The sequence below is a fragment of the Lampris incognitus genome, chromosome 16 (assembly GCF_029633865.1).
Source record: "Lampris incognitus isolate fLamInc1 chromosome 16, fLamInc1.hap2, whole genome shotgun sequence".
Taxonomy (NCBI): domain Eukaryota; kingdom Metazoa; phylum Chordata; class Actinopteri; order Lampriformes; family Lampridae; genus Lampris; species Lampris incognitus.
Window position 1 is genome coordinate 40,908,683 of NC_079226.1, and position 21,380 is coordinate 40,930,062.

Sequence of the window (21,380 nt, forward strand, 5' to 3'; positions counted from 1 at the left end):
ACAGCCAAAGCGCTTCACATTGAAGGGGAAAACTCACCTCAACCACCACCAATGTGTAGCACCACCTGGGTGGTGCACGGCAGCCATTTTGCACTTCCTCCGTTTATTCCCCAGTGTCTAATATTAGTATCTCTCTTTTTCCTCCCAAGACTCTCCCTCCGCGACTTCCACGGCTCCCCGCGTCTCCCTCGTCCCCAGCGACCGTCACGTTTTTCCCCGGACCTCTCCAGCGATCTCCCCAGTGTCCCTCTACCTGGACCCCTCATTTCGGACTTGACCTTCTGGATCTTGGACCCGGACTTCCTCGGACAACCCCTTTTGGCATCACGGACAGGACTTGCTTGCCAGGTGCACGCACATTATTCAACACTTCCTTGTCATTTACATACCGCACCACACATAGGCTAAAAATACTCACACATAGTTATATATACAAACCACTGGACACCACACATAGTTTATTCACACATCCCACTAACAGAACGTTTTTGTACCATACATTCCCCCCACTCTATTCCATTTATTATTTAGTGGCAGTATTTGTTATCTCCCTTCCTTGTTAATCCCCTCCCCCAATAAAACCGCCTTTTGGATTTTGAACTGTCATCCTGTGTCTGCCTGCCTTGGGTTTCGCCACACGGGTCGGGTTCTGGTTCATGAGCATAACACAGATGTTAGTGTCCATGGACCACTGGTTATTTGGTAAACTGTACGGGTCACTGTCAAGTCCAACTTCCTTTAATCTAAGCAGATAATCTTGCATTATAATCCCGGTTTCACTGTTTCCCCTACCAGAAGCAGCCATGTTGTGGAATGTTTTACCATTCACTGCGACTGAGGGGGCGTGTCCCAGTGGGAACGTGACGTCAATGCATATCCTCTATAGGGAAGAAGGCAAGACCACTTTCGGACTTGTGCGAGTAAGTATTATTTATCTTCATTAACATTCAGGACTCATTGCAGAATAGAGACAACTTAAACTGTGTTAATGTTATGCTAACGTTGACCTTATGGAGCTAGCTATGACGCTAACTTGTATGACGCTAACTATGGAGCTAGCTATGAAGATAACCTAGTTTACACAAGCTATGTATAGACTCCTATCCATTATGAAGTAGGCTAATTTCATGCTTTGTTTTTTGCAGTTTGGATGAAAGCAAAGGCTGTGGGGTCGACCTACAGAAATGAAAAGCAGGCCAGGACCTTCATGGGATACATCGCAGCAATGGAGAGGCAGAAAAATGGAGGTGGCATTGAGAGAGCAAAGTTTCTGTCTCTTCTGGCATATGGCTCAACTGATAGTGCCATGAAGGAGGAGGAGCTGGTCTATCTTTGCTACTGAAATGAAGGGAAAATCGAATCAACATTTGTGGGCATCCAGACGGTGGAGAAGGCAGATGCAGCAAATGTCACAACAGCCATCAACAGCATGATGGAGAAGGTGTCCTCAGATTGGGACAGAAAGCTTGTTGCTGTGGCCACGGATTGGGCAGCGGTAATGACAGGAGCCCAGAATGGTGTCGTCAGTCGCCTTTAGCAGGAACGGTGTCGGTACTTGATCTACTCACCCTACAGGATGTGCGACCACAGATGACATCACTACATGCATTATGATCGGGTACGGGCTAGTTCAGTTTAGGAACAGAGGGAAACAGTAGATTGATGTTAGACGCTGCTCGGGCCTTCGGCCCTCGTGCGCGTTTGCTCGTCCAGGGGTCCTGAGCCTGCGGCCTCACTCCTTAGAGGCAGCTCGGGCCTGCGGCCTCGCAACTTTACTAACCAACTCCATGTCAACGTGGATTGTAAAAACACAGCTAAATAACTATATAGCTAGCATTAAACAATGCTAGCTAGCAACGTAATCTGTGACATCATATGTAGTCGAAGGACCCCGAGTCGATATTGTACCAGAGCAGAAATGGAACCCACACCGGCAGTACATTGTTAGCATACACTGCATGGCAAACCAACTTGAATTGGCCTTCGGAGATGCCATCCGCAGCAACAATCTATACCAGAGGGTTGAAGACCTAAGTGGGCTGTACACGTTCTATCACGTCAGCCCACTGAACAGAGCTAACTTGATCAGCAGCTTCCACATTCTCTGCCATACACCACTGGTGCCTACCCGAATCGATGGCATCCGCAGGGTAGGGCCAGTATTGGTTGTGGTTGCTATAGTTACCAAGCCTCCCTTCCGGTCTGCCTGTGGTGCAGGCTCTGTTGTTTTTCCTGTTTTAACTAAATGGCTGCCGCCGCACGTTTCTATCTGCATTGTGTGATTCATTGATGTCGTCTCTCATTACTGGCGTGGTGGCAGCGCTTACCAGACTTACGTCCCGAGGACTGATATTTACCGAATTAATCGCGGTAGCCCTTCCAGGGGAATCACAGGGTAGTTACGTCTACCACCAGACGCAGCTGGGCTAGCTCAGACACAGTTGTGCTAGCTAAGTTGGCAGCATGGCGACACACAGAGCACCGAAGCAGTGGTGTTTAACAAAGACCGAGACGGTGAACTCTTTTGAGAGCTAATGTTGGGACAGATAGCCAATTATTGTCCTGTAATCTCTCGTCACAGCATAGTCAGAAACTCCACATCTATTGACAGCATATGGAAAGCTATTCGTCTACATTACAGCTTTCAGTGCACCGGGGCTGTGTCTGAACTCCCCAAGTCAAAGCAATCCACCCCTGTCCGGACAAGGAGGTCATGTCCCCTTTGTAAATGTGCCGGCAGGCCTGATAATCACTTCCTCAGCAAATGTTCCTTTCTGCCCCCCCAAGATAAAATGTACATGGCAAAGTCGCGCCAGGTTTTGGGAGTGCAGGTCGAGACTGATGATGAGGTAGAGGAGTGTGTTAGTGGGGAGCCAGCGTCATCTAGTGGTGTGAAACGTGTAAACAGTCCCCTTACCTTGATGCCTTCCATGGACACTGACCTGTGCGTCTCACCGTTGATAGTGGGGCAACAGGCAACATGATGAGGGCCTCATGCGCGACCAGGCTGGGCGTCACTGTCACAGGAAGTACGCAGTCCGCATTCTAAGCAGATGGCTCGTCCCTTGTGAAAGTATTGGGAGAGACACGGACACACTTCCAGAGAGATGGCCATGACCTCTATTTTGAGGGCCTCGTCATTGAGAATCTCGACTCTGACATCCTGGCTGGAATTTCCTTTATGGAAAAGAACGACGTCTCCATCAGACCAGCCAAACACCAAATCAGCTTGGGCGAGGATACATATACTGCTACGGCACCCTACAAACACCAATGGTCAGGCATGCCGTACGACGCGCACGTGCTCCGCACTCAGGATAAATCTACTGTGTGGCCAGGGGAGTACATCGAGCTCGAGCTGCCTCTTGAGATGTGCAATGTGGACTGTGAACTGACTGTTGAACCACATGTCGATGTCTCATGTGACCAGTCTGACACACAGCAGTGTCCTGCCCCAACTTTGCTACAGGGTGTGTCCGGGAAGATCCACGAGCTGCGGCTGGTCCAGAAAAGCCACCACCTATGCCGTGTCTGCGCCACATATGTCCTGTCACTCAGTGACGCCGCTGTGCCAGCTGATCCCCCCAATCCGGCCCCGGCGACCATGTCAGCCTTGTCCTCTGACCTTGTCACTCTGGGTCCAGATAACATCATGCCTGCTGACATCAGAGATGAGTTCCGCGCCCTGCATAGAGAGTTTGATGTAGTGTTTGATCCCCACTTTGAAGGATATAACGGCGTTGTGGGTCCGTTCCAGGCCAGGGTGAACATGGGACCTGTCCTACCTCTGCCCTTCATCAACAGGTCGGCCTGGCTTGCCATACAAGCAGAGTGCGCTGACCTCAGATGGAGTCTCATCGATGACGAGCGCAGAGACACTATCAGGGACGCTTTAACCCACTTATGTGTGGGTCTGTGCCCTCTCGACGGTCCCTTTGCTTTGATCAGGACTGACCCTGCCCCTGGTTTTGCTGCATTGGCAGGGGATGGGGCCCTCGCTATGCACAGACTAGTTGTTGAGGTGGGCAACGCCAAGAATGTCAATAAGAACCCAGTGGCGGAGAAGGCTGTTCAAGAGATTCAGGGGGAGATTCTTCGTCTCGATTCTAACTGTAGGGCTGTTACTCCCCTGTTACTCTCTGTTGCTACGGCCAACCTGAACAGTCGTGTTAGGTCGCGTGGATTGTCTGCCCGTGAAATGCTGCTTCAGCGGGACCAGTTCTCCCGTAGGCAGTTGCCTGTGGTCGACCAGGACCTCATCTTGAAACAACACTCGGAGCGTGTCACCAACCATCCGTACAGCATGAAGTCAAAGGTGCCCTCTGGTCGTGTGGCCGTGCGTCCCGCCATTCGACCTGGTGAACTGGTGTACCTGTATGGTGACTGGAATAAGTCAAAGGCCCGTGACAGGTACCTCGTCACGAGCGTGGATGGCTCATGGTGCAATATCCAGAAGTTCACGGGGTCTCAACTCCATCGCACCTCCTACAGGGTCAGGCTGGGTGACTGCTACAAAGTGGAAGGTCCCTCTATGGCCTGTGAACCCCTCGCAGACGATTTCACGTCTGATGAGGACTTGGACAACCCTGCCCCGCACTGCCCTGACATACCGCCAGCCATTGCCGAGCCCCCACCCGCACCTTGCCTGCCTTGTGATAACGATATGAGGCTGGGGGATGTGACTGGGCCTCCAGTCGAGGTCGAGCCTGGGGGGAGCTCCCCTGGTGAGTGTGTGCCTGCTCTTGCACCTGATGCTGCACCTCGACGCTCGGCGCGTCTCCGGCGCTTGCCACGGCATTTAGAGGACTTTGAACTTTAGGCCAGTTGTTTGTGTGTACTGGTGATAATGTTTTGTATTACCTTACAGGCCTAGTTATATAGCCTGAGCTGTGATGTTGCCTGGCGCTCTGTGTTGTTATTGTTGTACTGTGAGTAGGGGGGGGGTCTTTTTGGAAAAAAAGGGGTGACGCCAGTATTGGTTGTGGTTGCTATAGTTTCCAAGCCTCCCTTCCGGTCTGCCTGTGTTGTAGTCTCTGTTGTTCTTCCTGTTTTAACTAAATGGCTGCCGCGGCACGTTTCCATCTGCGTTGTGTGATTCATTGATGTTGTCTCTCATTACTGGCGTAGGGCACCTGCTTCGTGCGCTGGACCACTTCTTACAGGGTTACAAAGGAATCATTCAGTACCTGGAACAGGTAGTGTCTCTAGTTTGCCTTACTACACCAAAGTAATTTGTCAATGTGTGTTTTGTCAAAATAATGAAAATATTAATGTAATACAGTAAAAATTTTAATTTAATATGGACTTGTTGATGGAACTATGAAAATGTGCCATTATAGAATAGGTAATATAGTTATTTGAAAAGAAGTAACTGGCTAATTGCATTTGTCTGTGTTTTCTAATGTATTTCAGATTCAATCTCCTGATGCTCAAGGTGGCAGGGCTGTCCAGCAGGCCAAAGCAAGGAGGTTCTTCAGCACCGCCAGGGAGACTGTTGTGGTCCAGTTCTGTGGTTTCCTCCATGACATGCTCACCTATCTGAGCAACCTCTCCGCCTGTCTGCAAAGGTCAGCTGTCACCACTGCAGAGGCCCGCTACTCAGGCTGTGATACTGAAGTACAAAACAAGGTATGACCATCCTAAAGACCAACTTCTATCTAGAGCCCCAGACCCTTAAGAAGACCAGCTGGTGTGACATCAACAGCAGTCTTCAGTCCTCATGCCCAGACATTCTGGCTTTGGTAGACCTGGTGCTGTCCCTGCCTGCCCCCACAGCAGAGTGTGAGCGGGGTTTCAATGTAAGGAAGCAGGTGAAGACAGACTGGCGCCCTCTCAGACCTACTCCTGGTTCAGCTGTCTTCTCCAAGCATACAGGACTACAACCCCACCTGTGCTGTGGAGCTGTGGCACCAGGAGTCCATAAGCAGCAGAAGACCAGACTTCATGGACAAAAATAAGATGGGGGGGGGGGACTGAAAGGGAGGAGTCTAGTGAGGACGACTGACTCGGGGTGGGACCCATACTTTGAACCTGTACTTTGAAGTTCAATTTAAATGCATACAGGCATGTTATTTTGTTGCACTGTTTTATTATCAATACAAAATTAAATGCAATTAATTTTCACTTACAATCTGCTCTGACCACTGCTTTTATTCACCACCATAATGTGTTACCATGCAGATTAACTGTATGTATGACACACAACACAAAAATCTAATTTTATTTTTTGGCCGGTAAAAAAAGTTTGGCGGGTAGAAATGTTCACCTACCAGACATTTGGCTGGTGAACCAAAAAGTTAATTTCGGACCCTGCATGTGGCTGAGGGTACTGACCATCTGCAGCTTTGAGGGACATTCTGATGTTAATGGAGCCAACACACAGTCATGAAGCCCCACAGAGAGGCATCAAACCCAGCAGTGAACAAGAACCCCACACCTTTACAGATCATGTGACGACTACACATCAGATAGATGATGTCATTAACACACTGTCATGTTTTGTTCTTAGGGGGGCACAGTGATGAACACACGTTGTGTGCTCAGAGAGCTGCAGAGGTCAATACATCTTTTTGTGTTGCCATAGTAGAGATGTGAGTGTGAACACACTGCCAGAGGAAGTGATGCCTCCTCCACTCCTACAGTATGTCTGTAATAGGAAGATGAAGTTGCTCTTCACCCCCGAACCTGTGGCCTCCACCTCTACATTTAAAAGATAGACAAGACCACTAGACCATGAACCTCTACACAGGGTTACCACCTCGCATTCATGTGTTCATACAAGCACATGTGTATTTAAGTTGTGTTTGATACACTACAATATAACCAGAACCAGTGCAGTATTTGTCAGGTGAAAACAGAGTTACACTGCAGACTGAAACAAGAAATATGAATTATAAATATATAGCTGGATATGGTCAGAAGGGAGGCCTTGCTATGCCTGTTAGACTATTTCACTTTTTTCTCTGAAAACAAAACTATATTGATGTGTGATGCACTGACAGGACCTCTTTGCTGGTGGATGTGCTCATGGGAAGTGGTTGACAGGAAGTAGGAAGTAGAAGCAGAGCTGGTTACTACACCTGCTTTGTTATTCCTCCAATCAGAGAAAACACCACCCAGGTTAGGATGTAGTGACTGCCATTAAAGTGGATGTAAATGAGGACTGAAGTGGTCCTGTGTTGAAGAGGTTTAGGAAGACTGACCTGAGAGTTTCCAGTCTACATTGTGGACTCCCCAGTCCAGCAGAGAGCAGCTTGACTCCTGAATCCTGCAGATCATTGTTACTCAGGTCCAGCTCTCTCACACTAGAGGAGGTGGAGCTGAGGACTGAGGACACAACTTCACAGCTTCTGTTTGACAGATTACAGGAACTCAACCTGAATGGACACACACACACACACACACACACACACACACACACACACACACACACACACACACACACACACACACACACACATATGTATATCACTCTATCATATACTAATGGATCTAATACTTTTGATTTTACTACTTGTTTTCATCATGACAACAGTTTGGAGAGTACTATTACTGCTGCTACTTTTACTAGTAGTCCTACAATAACTACAATGGCTGTTTGTTATAACACAATTTGTACTACTACTGCTACTATTGTGACTACTAATACTATTGCTACTACTAGACTAATGCTACTGCTACTACTACTATTACTGCTTTTACTACTGCTGCTGATTCCACTACTACCTGCTTGTTTTATGATTACTGCTACTTAAAACTATTACAACGACAGTTTTGATAGCTGTAATTATTCTATCATTTTAATGTCTTTAATACTTTTGATTTTAGAACCTGTAACCCCAGTAACACTATCAATCATCAGTGGAATGAAACAATATTTTCTCACTAATGGAAAAATATAATCTATACACTTACAGAGCTGTACTGGAGGCTTTGACCACTGGCAGCAGCCTCAGAAGACCCTCCTCTGAAGCAGAGTATTTCTTCAGGTCAAACACCTCCAGCTCCTTTTCTGAAGACAGTAAGATGAAGACCAGAGCTGACCACTGAGCAGGAGAGAGCTGGTCTGTGGAGAGTCTTCCTGATGTCAGGTACTGTTGGATCTCCTTCACTAGAGAATGGTCATTCAGTTCATTCAGACAGTGGAACAGATTGATGCTTCTCTCTGGAGAGAGATCCTCCCTGATCTTCTCCTGGATGTACAGGACTGTTTTCTTATTGGTCTTTAACTTATTTCCTGTCTTTCCCAGCAGGCCTCGTAGGAGATTCCAACTGCGCTCCAGTGAGAGGCCCAGGAGGAAGCGCAGGAACAAGTCCAGATGTCCGTTTGGACTCTCTAAGGCCTTGTCCACTGCTGTCTGGTAGAGGTCTGTTTTTTTACGTTCATCTCCAAGTGGTTTAGACCTGCAGGAGGTTGACTGGGTTTCTGACAGCAGATTGGCTTTAGTTTTGATGAATGAGAGAAAGACATAAAGAGCAGCCAGAAACTCCTGAATGCTCAGATGGACAAAGCAGAAGACCTTGTCCTGGTAGAGTCCACACTCCTCTTTAAAGATCTGTGTGAACACTCCTGAGTACACTGAGGCTGCTCTGATATCAATGCCACACTCTGTCAGGTCTGCTTCATAGAAGATCAGGTTGCCTTTCTTCAGCTGTTCAAAGGCCAGTTTCCCCAGAGACTCAATCATCTCCCTGCTCTCTGTATTCCAGTGTGGCTCTGTCTCGGATCTCCCATGATACTTCACATTCCCCTGGATGGACTGAACCACCAGGAAGTGGATGTACATCTCAGTCAGGGTCTTGGGCATCTCTCCTCTCTCATCTGTTCCCAACACGTGATCCAGAACTGTAGCAGTGATCCAACAGAAGACTGGGATGTGACACATGATGTGGAGGCTTCGTGATGTCTTGATGTGTGAGATGATTCTTCTGGCTTGCTCCTTATCTCTGAATCTCTTTCTGAAGTACTCCTCCTTCTGTGGATCAGTGAACCCTCTCACCTCTGTCACCATGTCAACCCACTCAGGAGGGATCTGGTTGGCTGCTGCAGGCCGTGTGGTTATCCAGAGGCGAGCAGATGGAAGCATATTCCCCTTGATGAGGTTTGTCAGCAGCACATCCACTGAGGTGGACTTTGTGACATCAGTCCAGATCTCATTGTTCTGGAAGTCCAGAGGAAGTCGACACTCATCCAGACCGTCAAAGATGAACACAACTTGGAACTCGTCAAAGCTGCAGATTCCTTCTTCTTTTGTTTCAATAAAGAAGTGATGAAGAAGTCCCACCAAGCTGAACTTTTTATCTTTCAGCACATTCAGCTCTCTGAACGTGAATGGAAATGTGAAGTGTATATTGGGGTTGGTTTTGTTTTCAGCCCAGTCCAGAGTGAACTTCTGTGTTAAGACTGTTTTACCGATGCCAGCCACTCCCCTTGTCATCAATGTTCTGATTGGTTTATCTTGTCCAGGTAAGGGTTTAAAGATGTCCTCACATGTGATCAGTGTTTCTGGTCTCGCTGGTTTCCTGGATGCTGTTTCAATCTGCCTGACCTCATGTTCATTATTGACCTCTCCACTGCCTCCCTCCGTGATGTAGAGCTCTGTGTAGATCTGATTCAGAAGTGTTGACTCTCCTGGTTTAGCGATGCCCTCAAACAAACACTGAAACTTCTCCTTCAGAGCAGCTTTGAGGTTACTCCGGCACATGGGAACAAGGTTTTCTGGATAAACAAATAAAGCAGGGAATCAGTGAGTGGATGTTACTGTAATGTGAGAAACAGAAACTTTACCAAGCTCCATAGTATTACTTCAGCTCATCACTGGTGGATGGACAAGCAAGTCTGATTTAAGACAAACAATGAAGACATGTAATTAATTTATATAAAGGGTAGATTTATCCAAGTGCATTTCCACAAACAACCTGCTTCATTTCTACTGTGATAATATTTTGATGGTTGCTGTTCCAGCTCTCGTAGTAACCATGTATTAGTTAGGAGCTCTTTACTGGGATTATGGGGACAGTGATGATGTCTTAAAGAGGTTCTCTCTGGTATTATTGCTCTGATGTGAACCAATGTCATCAGCATTTTACACCCACATCATCCAACCAATAGCTTAACCAGATTATCCATTAGATTTCTTTTATTTACCATCCAAATGGAGATTGTCTGAACCTCCTTTGATAAATCTACATTTTCAACAGAGTTTGAAAATAGTTTCCTCTCCCACTTTGTCTCTATTGACCCTTTACATCACAGGTTCCCAACCTTGGGGTCGCCACGCCAAGCGGGGTCGCATTGAATTGAAATGGGGTTGCCTAAAATTTCTAGTAATTCATCAATACAAATAATAATTATTATGATAATAAAAACAACACACACGATTTAAAACAACTCACTTCCCCTCATAAAAATCGAGTTCTCGGCATATCTTGATTCACACCATCACACATGACCAATGTGCAGATTCCCAATCTCAAACACATAGCGAGCGAAGTTTGTAAGCAAATCAGAGCGATGGAAAATGGAAAGATTTCTTCGCCCACCTGTGCCCTCCACATCTTTGAGTGAAACGGAGAAACTGACACCAAAAAGAAAGAGAAAACACGATGAACCCTTCCTTCAGTTTGGATTTACTAACATAACTGAACACAACGAGGAAAGGCCGCATGTCTGCTGTGTGGTAACGTCCTGTCTATGGACAGCATGAAACCCAACAAGCTCAAGAGACATTTTGAGACACAGCGTAAAGAATATGTAGGCAAACCAAAACCTTTCTTTGAAAAGAAATATGCCGAGCTGAATAAGCAGCGAGTGTACTTCAGAAAGACAACGACTGTCAGTGAGTGAGCCTTGAAAGCATCTTTTGAGGTGGACGAGTGTCTTGTTGCAAAGGCTATGAAGCCACATACCATCGCTGAGACTTTGATATTGCCAGCTGCCATTGAAATGGTAAAAACGATGTGTGGGGAGGGAGAAGTGCAAAAACTGAAGACAATACCATCGTCTGATAACACAGTGAAAAGAAGGATAGATGCCATCGCTAGTGACCAAGAGAGCACACTAACAGACCGACTACGAAATTCCCCAGCCTATGTTCTACAAACGGATGTCAGCACAGAAGGGAGAAATGCCCAGGCTTTGACATTTGTTCATTATATGCAGGAGAATGCTATTCACCAGGGTATTTTGTACCGTCTCCCTCTTCCTGAACAAGAGACTGCCAAGGCAATGTACCATGTCTCCACAACTATATGGAGACAACAACATTCCATGGGAGCGTATGGTAGGGCTTTGTACAGATGGGGCTCCGTCTATGGCGGGGCGGCGAGCAGGCCTACGTACGTTAATCGTGGAACTGGCGCCCTCTGTCGTGTGGAATCACTGCATGATTCATCGTGAGCGACTGGCATCTAAGGAACTGAGTGTGCTCATCACAGACATACTGCAGCAGGTTGAAGCCATGGTGAACCACATCAAACCACATCCACTGCGTGCAGGTCTACTTGCTAAACTATGCGGCGATGTGGGCTCTGAACACGACAACTTGCTCTTTCACACAGAGGCAGGGTGGTTGTGGAGAGGGAGGGTGCTGGAGCCATTTTTAAGTTGAGAAATGAACTGTTGGTGTTTTTCATTGATGTGAAAAAAAACCAAACAGATTTTGTCGACTTTCTGTGTGACCAGCAAAAAATGCTCCTCTTGCGTATGTAACGGATATCTCTGGAAAACTTAATGAACTGAAGATAAGCATGCAGGGAAAAACAAGAATATCGTGCAGATGAGTGACCGTGCTGATGGATTCAGGAGGAAACTCACATTCTGGAGAGAAAGCCTTCCAAAAGCAAACGTCACCCCTTTCCCCCAGCTGAGCAAGTTTCTAACAGACACGGCATCGATGACCAGTGCTCCGCAAAGATGATGTGCCAGCCCCTGAAACGCCTACAAGAGCACTTTCCCACTTACTTTCCAGACTTGGATATGTCCAAGTTTGACTGGGTGAGGGACCCATTCCACTGTGCTGCAGGCTCGGTGGACCCACCTGCCACTGCTACTGAACAGCTGATTGAACTGAGCTGTGATAGAACACAACAGGGACCGCATTCACGAGTGGCGATGGAGGAATTCTGGTTTGGAGCAACAGAAGAGTACCCAGAGATCTCACAGTGTGCTTTAAATCTGTTGGCTCCTTTTGGGAACACATATTGCAAAAACAAATACCGGTGTGAGTTCCACTTGGAAAAGGAGAAGGAAAAGCAGAGATTAAGAGGAAAGGAATGGAGATATGGCAGACAAGGTGGGATGAAGACCAGAAAGGAAGGGGGTATTACAAAAGAAAAGAAGAAGAAGAAGAAGAAGAAGAAGAAGAAGAAGAAGAAGAAGAAGAAGGAAAGACATACTTGTGTGAAGTGGATTTAGTGCTCTTGTGTGCATGAAGTCAAAGCAGTGTTGGTGAGTGGATGTAGCTGCAGAGATGAGATGCACTCTGTCTACTACACCACCCAACTTTGAAAGGCTGCAGCGAGATGTGCAAGCTCAACTGCCCCATTAAATATCTGAGCGACACCAACCATGGGTCCTGTGGGAGGGGGCTCTGAGCAGTCTGAGTATGTGTGTGTGTGTGTGTGTGTGTGTGTGTGTGTAATTTTCGTATGGTTTTTTTTCCCTTATTTGTATATTGTGTTTGTATTGTGTGTGGGAAAAAGTAGATGACTCATAAAAAACTTAATAACAAAAAAAGAGACACCAATCATAAAACATAAAACACCTAATAAATATACAGAGTTGTCATGGGTAGAGCCTACATGTGGTCTAAAATGAACATTTTCTTGCAGCAAATTAATTCTGGTGTAATTGTAGAGTGTCTGGGGTCAGTGGAGGTTAGTGACTTCAAAGTGGGGTGACGAGCCAGAACAGGTTGGGACCCCTGCTTTACATGGTGTTGAGGCTTTGGAATAAAGAGTCTCTTACTGCTCTCCAGACGGGCAGCCAGCTCCTCCTGCTTCATACTCCTCAGGAAGTGCTGGGTGATCTTCAGAAGTGCCTCTCTGGTACTCCTGCTCTGCTCCTCCTCTTTCCTCTGTCTCCCTAAGCACTCTGGGTAATCTGAACTCAGAACCTTCTGGAACCTCTTCAGCTCCTTCTTCACAAAAGTGACAATGTTCTCCTCAAGCAGCTGGAAATGAATCAGTATGTGAATTAAAGTTTCATGTTAAAGTCATGGAACAAAACATCAAGCCCATCTGTCACTGATTAAAAACCACTGGTGTGAACAGTGGAGCATGAAGACCATCATGACCACAATGATGTTTTTCATTTCATCTGTAGGTGAAGTAAAAGCTGTTCATGTACATTTACACACCATAAATATGGAGTCCAGGTCTGTTTGATGCTCCTGGACAGACTGACCACTGAGAACCTCTGACCTCTCCTGGTGGTCTCTGTGGAGAACACATGACAAGTTAGGTCTCTAGACACACACACACACACACACACACACACACACACACACACACACACACACACACACACACACACACACACACACACAGGCAGAAACACAAGGTGAACACCACTGTAAATACTGATGTGGTTATTAGATGAGATGTTCTGAGAGAAGAAACTGAACCAGCAGAAGGTTCAGACCAATTCCATGTGTCATGACTTGTTACTACCTCTGTCTGTTCAGTAGAGTCTGATAACAACCAAACCATCTGTTCATATCAGCTGTTCAATTCTGACCTCTGTTCAGTAGAGGGGTGTCCATCTTTGAAATTATTAGGTGGATCCATAGAGTGGTCACTCTTCATGGACACACAGCTGGGTGCAGGGGGGTCTGGTCTCTCCTGACGGGTCCTGCTAGAAACAGAGGAAGACTATTTAATAAGTCTTGTTCTGAAGATGTATTAAGTAGGTATGGGTCAGAACAGTCGACTACTGTGTCAGCTTTTGTATGTTTAGATGTGAGGTTCTTATCTTGTGTCAGTCCATCAAACTTTATTTGAATCCCATCTTTCATACAGGTTAGTGCAGTTCAAAGTGTTTCACACATGACTGACAAGCCCATAACAACACACAACAATCTGACACAACCTGACAATAAGGAACATATATACACTTGAATAAAAGCTCGACAAATAAACCAGATAACATAGATTAAAAGGACAAAACTAAACAAAGACAAGTAAAATTGATAAAAACATGATAATATTAATAATAATAAAATAACAACATAAATACAATCTAATAAGTGAGTAAGATAAAGTAAATCAGTAGATTGTAGATCTTTTATAATGATGTTCCCGATGGATCTGACCAGCTTTTCTTAATCTCTTAAAGTAATTAAATAGATGAGCCAGCTATATGTAGATTAGTGCTACGTCAGTTTGGCAAATGACTTTTCTGAGAGGGAATCGCTGGTTGTTAGTAAGCAGCGTGTTACTGGTAGGGACACATTATGGTTGTTCGAGTGAACGCACTGATCTTGTCTGCCAGGTGAGGAAGGTGCTTGTCTCGGCCTTGAAGCTGAAGATTTAATTCATTCAGCTTTCAAATATATCGCTGAGATAGGACAAGTTCATCAGAAATTGTTCTTCACTAAACTTGCTTGCAACTCCATGCATACCCTCCTCCTCCAGAAACACCCGCATTTCCTCTCTGAGCTGAAAGACTCCCGACAACACTTCACCTCGCGAGAGCCACCTAGCGTCGCTGTGAAACACCACAGCTGAATGTTCAGCTCCCATCTCCCCACAAAGTGCAGAGAACAGCCGTGCTCTCAGGGGTCTTGTTTTGATGACGCTGACCACGTAACAACATGGGTCAAAACCTGGTTTAGGTCCGGGCTAATCAGTCTTGATGCTAGCGCTGCTCTGTGTATGACACAGTGCGTCCATTGTGCGTTTGGCGAGACCCTCTTGATTAGTGGCTGCAGTCCCTTCGTTTTCCCTGCCGTGGTCTGTGCACCATCCGTGCAAACGCCCGCACAGTTCTCCCATTTCAGCCCAGGTTCTGTCAGGTACCAGTCCAGAAGCCTGAACAGCTCATCAGCCGTCCTGTACTTGGGACGTACCTGCAGAACAGCAAGTCCTCACACAGTGGCTCTGACGTGACAAAGCCAACACGAGCAATAAACAAGCAGTCTTTACTGCTGTCAGTAGCCTCGTCCACTAGCAAGGTGAAACGTTTGTCTTTCAGTTTTTCAGTGAGTTGTTCTTCAAGGTCATTTGAAAGGTCGCATATACGTCTTGCAACTGTGCCATTGGACAGAGGGACAGCCTTCAGTTTTGCGGCGCTTGTCTCATCAAACATAGTTGACACCATATCTAAAGCCACGGGAAGTATGAGCTCCTCTGCTATTGTGTGTGGTTTCTTGCACTGGGCAGTTGTGTATGTGACTTTGTGTGACGCCATTAGTGCTTTGTTGTTCACTGATGCAGGACTTACAAAGCCATGCTCCTGCTGACGGTATGCACCAAGTCTTCTCTGACAGAACTCCAGTGGCTTGTTGACATGACCGGGGTGTAATGTCTCTAAGTGTCTTCTTCGTGTGTTTGGTCTCACAGTACCAGCTGCCAGAGTTTTCACACATAAAATACACACTGGTCTCTCCTCATCTCCCACCACATTCACTGTGAACCCAGGAGCAAGACAGGCTTCGTCACATTGTCTTAACTTGGTTTTTGGTTGATTACCGTCAGTGAAGCACTTTGTCTTGTTTGTCTCGGAAACATCTCCTGTCTTTCTTTTCGTCCCTGTCAAATGTCTCTCCATTCTGAGAACCTACAGACTCTGTCTCATGAAAGCAGGTTTTGTTGATTGTTCCACCGTGAAAAAGATTCTGACGTCAAAACAGTAGTTCCAGTTTACATTCCCCACCGGTCACACATGTGACCCCTGTCATACCCATGTGTCCCCCAGGGGGGCGCCACACACTTTGAGAAACGCTGGGTTAAAGGAAGTATTGTAAATGCTCATAGGTATCAGGAAAACACAAATCTTGCCATAAGGAGAGCGTCCTGACTGGATGCATCACTGCCTGGCATGGGAACTGTCCTGCACACAACCACAAAACCCTGCAGAGGGTTGTGGGACGGCCCAGGACTTCAGAGGATGTGGGTTTCCCTCCATCCAGGACATATATAACAGACGCTGTGTCAGCAAAGCCTGCACAATTATCAAACATCCCAGCCACCCCAACTATCGACTGTTCCAGCTGCTACCGACAGGCAAGCGGTACCGCAGCCTCAAAGACCGGACCAGTAGAACCCGGAACAGCTTTTTCACCAAGCAACCAGGCTTTTGAACAATGAACATTAACGACACTAAGCCTGGTGCCGGACTGACTGGTGCTGACCTATGGCCTGCAGCGGATCATCAGTTTACATCAGTTTACCCACACACACACACACACACACACACTTGCTTTGCTTTAGGTTGTCCGTCGTGTCCGATGATGACAATCCTGCCTCTGTCACTTGTGAGTCTTCTTATGGCTGTAAAGCCCAATCCGCGATCCACAATGTCTGCCACAGACAGAACAGGTGAAATCACTGACTGGGGGTGTAGGTGTGGTACTGGCTTCATGTCTCTTCAGACGTCTTCTGGTCCGTCGATCACCGCGGTCCTTCTCAAGGTTTTGCACCCCTTGTTGACAGAGCTGCCGCCAGATGGAGCGTTGGGCGGCAGTGTCTTCCAGCTGGCTCGGGTTCAGGCCGCACTTCTTTATGATGGTCTTCAGCTGGTCTTTGTACCGTTTTTTCTGGCCCCCTGCCAAGCGGCGGCCAAGATGTAGCTGGCCATACAGCACTTTACGCAGTAAGCGCTCCTTTGGCATCCTGATGACGTGACCGAGCCAGCAAAGTTGGTGCTGGGTGACGGTAGCCTCCATGCTGATGCAGTTGGTCTTGCGGAGTATTTCAGTATGGGGCACTCGGTCACGCCAGGTTATCCTCAGGATGCATTGTAGGCATCTGATGTGGAAGGCCTCAAGCATCCTGAGGTGGTGGCTGTACAGGGTCCACGCCTCACAGCTGTAGAGGAGAGTCGTGATGACAACTGCCAAGAAGACAGATATTTTGGTGTGGAGGTTGAGGTCTTTGTTTTGAAAGACCCTTCTCCTAAGTCTGCCAAAAGAGGATGACGCTTGTTTAATCCGGTTTTGCATCTCCCTGTCGATGCTGCAGTCGTCAGAGAGAAAGCTGCCCAGGTATTTGAAGGATTCCACTGTTGCAAGTGGTTTGTCGGAGATGATGAAGGTTGGTGAATGAGATGGAGGAGTAGATGCCCACTGGCATACTACTTCAGTCTTTGTCACATTTATAGAGAGCCCCAGCCTACCATACGCCCTTGTAGCAGCTGCAAGGGTAGCTTGTAGTGCCTCGGGTGTGTGGGCCACAACTGCACAGTCATCTGCGTACTGTAACTCAATGATGTGCTCCGATGTCATTTTTGTGACCGCTTGGAGCCTACGGATGTTAAATAGGTTTCCATCTAGTCTGAAGTCCACAGTAACCCCACTGTCCTTCCTGATTTCCTTGTGGAGCAGCAATGTCACACACAGGAGGAAGATGTTAAAAAGAACTGGAGCAAGGACGCACCCCTGACGTACCCCGGTGCACACCCTGAAGGGCTCAGATTCCTGGCCTCCAATGGTCACACGTGCCATCATCCCCACGTGAAATCTTTGAAGGATGTTGACAAACTTTCGTGGACAGCCAAACTTCAGGAGGATGTTCCATAGGATGTCCCTGTTGACTGTGTCGAAAGCCTTTGACAGGTCGATGAAGGCTATGAAGAGGTTCTGATGTTGCTCCCTGCACTTCTCTTGGAGTTGCCGTGCTGTGAACACCATGTCCACAGTACTCCTATTCCTCCTAAACCCACACTGTGACTCAGGCAACAGCTCCTCTGAGATGTGTTTTACCAGCCTGTGTAACATGAGTTTGGCCAGGACTTTTCCAGCAACAGCCAGTAGTGAAATGCCACGGCTGTTGCCACAGAGGGACTTGTCTCCTTTGCCTTTATATATGGAGATGATGTTAGCATCCCTCCACTGCTGAGGGACAGTTTCGTTCTTCCATACGTGTGAGATGAACAGGAAAAGTGCACGGGTGCAGAGGTAGCCTCCCTGTTTAAAAATCTCTGCAGGGATACTGTCAGGGCCAGGGGTCTTGTTATTTTTCAGCGACCTAACTGCACAATGAACCTCTTCAAAGGTTGGTGGAAGGTCAAGGTCTTGGATGGTGGGGCGGACAGGTAGTTCATCCAAGATCGAGGGATCTGTTGGGGAGGGCTGGTTCAAAAGAGTCTCAAAATGTTCTGCCCATCTTTTTGTGATGAATTTCTGGTCTTTTATGAGGGTGGTACCATCATCAGACTTCAGGGGGGAGACAGAGCAGTTTCTTGGGCCGTAGATGGTTTTCACTGCATCATAAAAGTTGTGCATATCATTTCTATCGGCATGGGATTGTATTTCATTTGCCTTCGATATCCACCACTCATTCTGCAGGGCACGCAATTTTGACTGCACCTCTCTCCTGGATGCTTGCCATTGTTGCCGGAGTGTAGCTGATGTGGGATTGTTGAGGACAGCACTGTGTGCTTTATGCATGCCTTTGAGTATGGAAGTTATTGTGCCTGTGTTGTCATTGAACCAGTCCTGGTGTTTTCTGCTCTTGTAACCGATGGATTGGGATGCTGCCTTGTAGAGTCTGGAGCTCACGGAAGACATTTCCTGTCAATGGAATCATCCGTGCTCAAGAGAAGCTCAATGTCTTCCAGGTTTTCAGCCAGAGAGAGGCGGAGATTGTTCTGGACCTCAGCCTTTTCTAGCCGGGTACAGTCAAGCCTCTTCTTTCCTGACCTTTGGAGACGAACAGCAGGGCGTACCTCCACCTGGAGCCTGGTCATGATGAGCCGGTGATCTGTCCAGCACTCAGCACCTCTCATTGCACGAGTGAGTAAGACGTCTTTTGTATCAGCACGTCTCACAATGATGTAGTCCAATAGGTGCCAATGTTTGGAGCGTGGGTGCATCCAGGATGTTTTGTGCTTGTTTTTTAATTGGAAGAGGGTGTTTGTGATGGTCAAGCCATGCTCAGCACAGAGGCTTAGGAGGCGCAGTCCATTTGCATTGACTTTCCCAATGCCATGCCCACCAATGACACCACTCCACACCTTGTTGTCTTTCCCCACTCTGGCATTGAAATCGCCCAGCAAAAAGATCTTGTCCTCCTTGGGTATATGATGGAGAGCCTCATCTAGTGACTGATAGAAGCGGTCCTTTACGTCATCCTCTGATGGCAGTGTTGGTGCATAGGCACCTAGGAGGGTGGCATAACGTTTCTTGGCCAGAGGGATCCTGAGCGACATGAGTCTTTCACTTATGCCAATCGGTGTTTCAGTGAGTCTTGGTAGGAGGCTGTTTTTTATTGCAAATCCCACACCATGCTGATGTTGTCCTCCTGCAGGGTATCCCTTCCAGAAGAAGGTGTAGGTGTCCTCCTTCAGGGAGCCTTCATCCAGGAACCTGGTTTCACTGAGTGCAGCAATGTCAATATTGTAGCGATTGAGTTCCGCTGCAATTAGTGCAGTCCTTCGCTGAGGTCTTTCGGCATTAACGTCCAGCAGAGTTCTTATGTTCCATGTTGCCAGTTTAAAGGGAATTATTTTCTTTTTTTTATTTCGACCGCAGAGTGGAATGTCCCGATAGGTGCGGTAGCCTATCCAGAATGTTTTGAGTGGGCAATGTTTAGGCCACCTTTCTAGGCCCCTCCCCAGTTGGGGTGAGCAGTGTGGCTCCTAAATAGGGCTGCTCAGACACACAGGGGTCTGCCGAGAGCAGCTGCCACTCAAGCCCAGCTGCTGGCGACCATGAATAGCCCTGTGCCGCTGGCGTGCAGGGGTCTGATTAGGAGCTTCCAGTGCATTCATACCTGCTCCCGTCACCAGACACCTCATCGCCGCCAGACTTTGATCCATATTCCGGTTGCTGGTCTCACCGAGGCAGAGGTGGATACCTGCGCAAAGAGATTATTTACAGTGCCGCTGGGGGTGCGCATGTCCCAGCGGCACTTCTTCACTGTGAGAGGGTGGTATCTGGTGGCAAGGGGGGCCCAAGACGACCAGCACTCTTCCACAGCTGCAGGAGGCTGCCGGAGCTCCAGTCTGTCAGAGGACTGCCTATCGTGCGCCGCCATGCACATTGCTTTTCTCTCAGGGTGTGCTCCCCTAGCCTTTGTCGTCCTACACTTACCCACAAGGCAGTGGGACAGTGGTTGGTCAATGCCAGGGTGTATCCACTTCACATGGGCCTGCGCATTAGACCTCTAGGGACCACTGTAGCTCCGAGATCCCCTACAGTTTAGCCAGGGACCGCAAGGTACCCAGTTACCGTGTGTGGCCACGAGGAGGCACTGCAGGAGTCTTGGCAGTAGAGAGGCTATGTACTGGCAGGGGAGACTTACGCACTCGGCTCCTCTTTTCACCCCCGCAAAGAGGGCTAGCCGGCGGCAGTAGCTGAGAGCAGAGAGTAGCAAGCAGAAGCAGCATGCAGCCTGCACTAACTACAAGCACTACTACCCCAGTATTACTGCACTGACGCATCACACACGCCCTGTGCCGCTGGCACACACACACACACACACACACACACACACACACACACACACACACACACAATTTTGCATACAAAAATACACAATATGCAAACTACACACATATAGGCACATTTATCAAGGTAGAGCCAACACACACACAGCACCTTACACACCCCACACACTACTTATTATTATTATTACTGCTTTCTGTGTTGTTTTGTTGTTATGTTATTGGTGTTGTTGCTGCAGTGTTGAGGAGCCGAAACATCAGAATTTTACTCTCTTGTACTTACAGAGGCAACAATAAAGGATTTTGAAAGAAGACAATTTAATATTGGAACAAAGACAAAAGTCATTTGAAATATTTTGGATCACCTTGCCTTCACCAATTCACCACATCAGCACAGTAAATATTGTCAATAATCATCACGCTGTGATGAATGGGACACACACCCAAAGAGAACATCTCTGTTGGACATTGTTATTGGACACGTGAAGAGAACAGTACTGCCCCTCCAATGCAAGAGAGGAACAAGAACTTTGGTTTTCACTGATGGTCACTACAGATGTGACCATAGACCTCACCTCTGTTCAGTAGAGGGGCGTCCATCTCTGAATGTAAGAGGTGGATCCATAGACCTGTCACTCTTCATGGACACACAGCTGGGTACAGGGGGGTCTGCTCTCTCTTTTTCTCTTTTTTCATTTCCCCCCTTTTTTCTCCGAATTGTACTTGGCCCCCCCTCTCCCGAGTCGTCCCGGTCGCTGCTCCGCCCCCTCTTCAG

General features: G+C 47.5%; 1 protein-coding gene across 4 annotated transcripts in view; it reads right to left on the reverse strand.

Annotated features, from left to right (window-relative positions):
- The window catches only part of LOC130125944 (NACHT, LRR and PYD domains-containing protein 12-like), a 52,942-nt gene extending 39,520 nt beyond the window's left edge, over positions 1-13,422 (reverse strand). The window contains exons 1-5 of one of the 4 annotated variants that reach the window (XM_056295309.1): positions 13,359-13,422; positions 12,968-13,172; positions 7,915-9,718; positions 7,203-7,376; positions 38-315 (exon numbers count right to left, since the gene is read on the reverse strand). In XM_056295309.1, coding sequence (XP_056151284.1) covers positions 39-315; positions 7,203-7,376; positions 7,915-9,718; positions 12,968-13,172; positions 13,359-13,361 — 2,463 coding nt within the window. In that variant the 5' untranslated portion in view covers positions 13,362-13,422 and the 3' untranslated portion in view covers position 38. Of the gene's footprint in view, positions 1-37; positions 341-6,082; positions 6,700-7,202; positions 7,377-7,914; positions 9,719-12,967; positions 13,173-13,358 lie in introns of those variants that run through there. The other 3 variants (XM_056295313.1, XM_056295310.1, XM_056295308.1) reach the window with 3 other exon arrangements.
- Between the last annotated feature and the right edge of the window lie 7,958 nt (positions 13,423-21,380).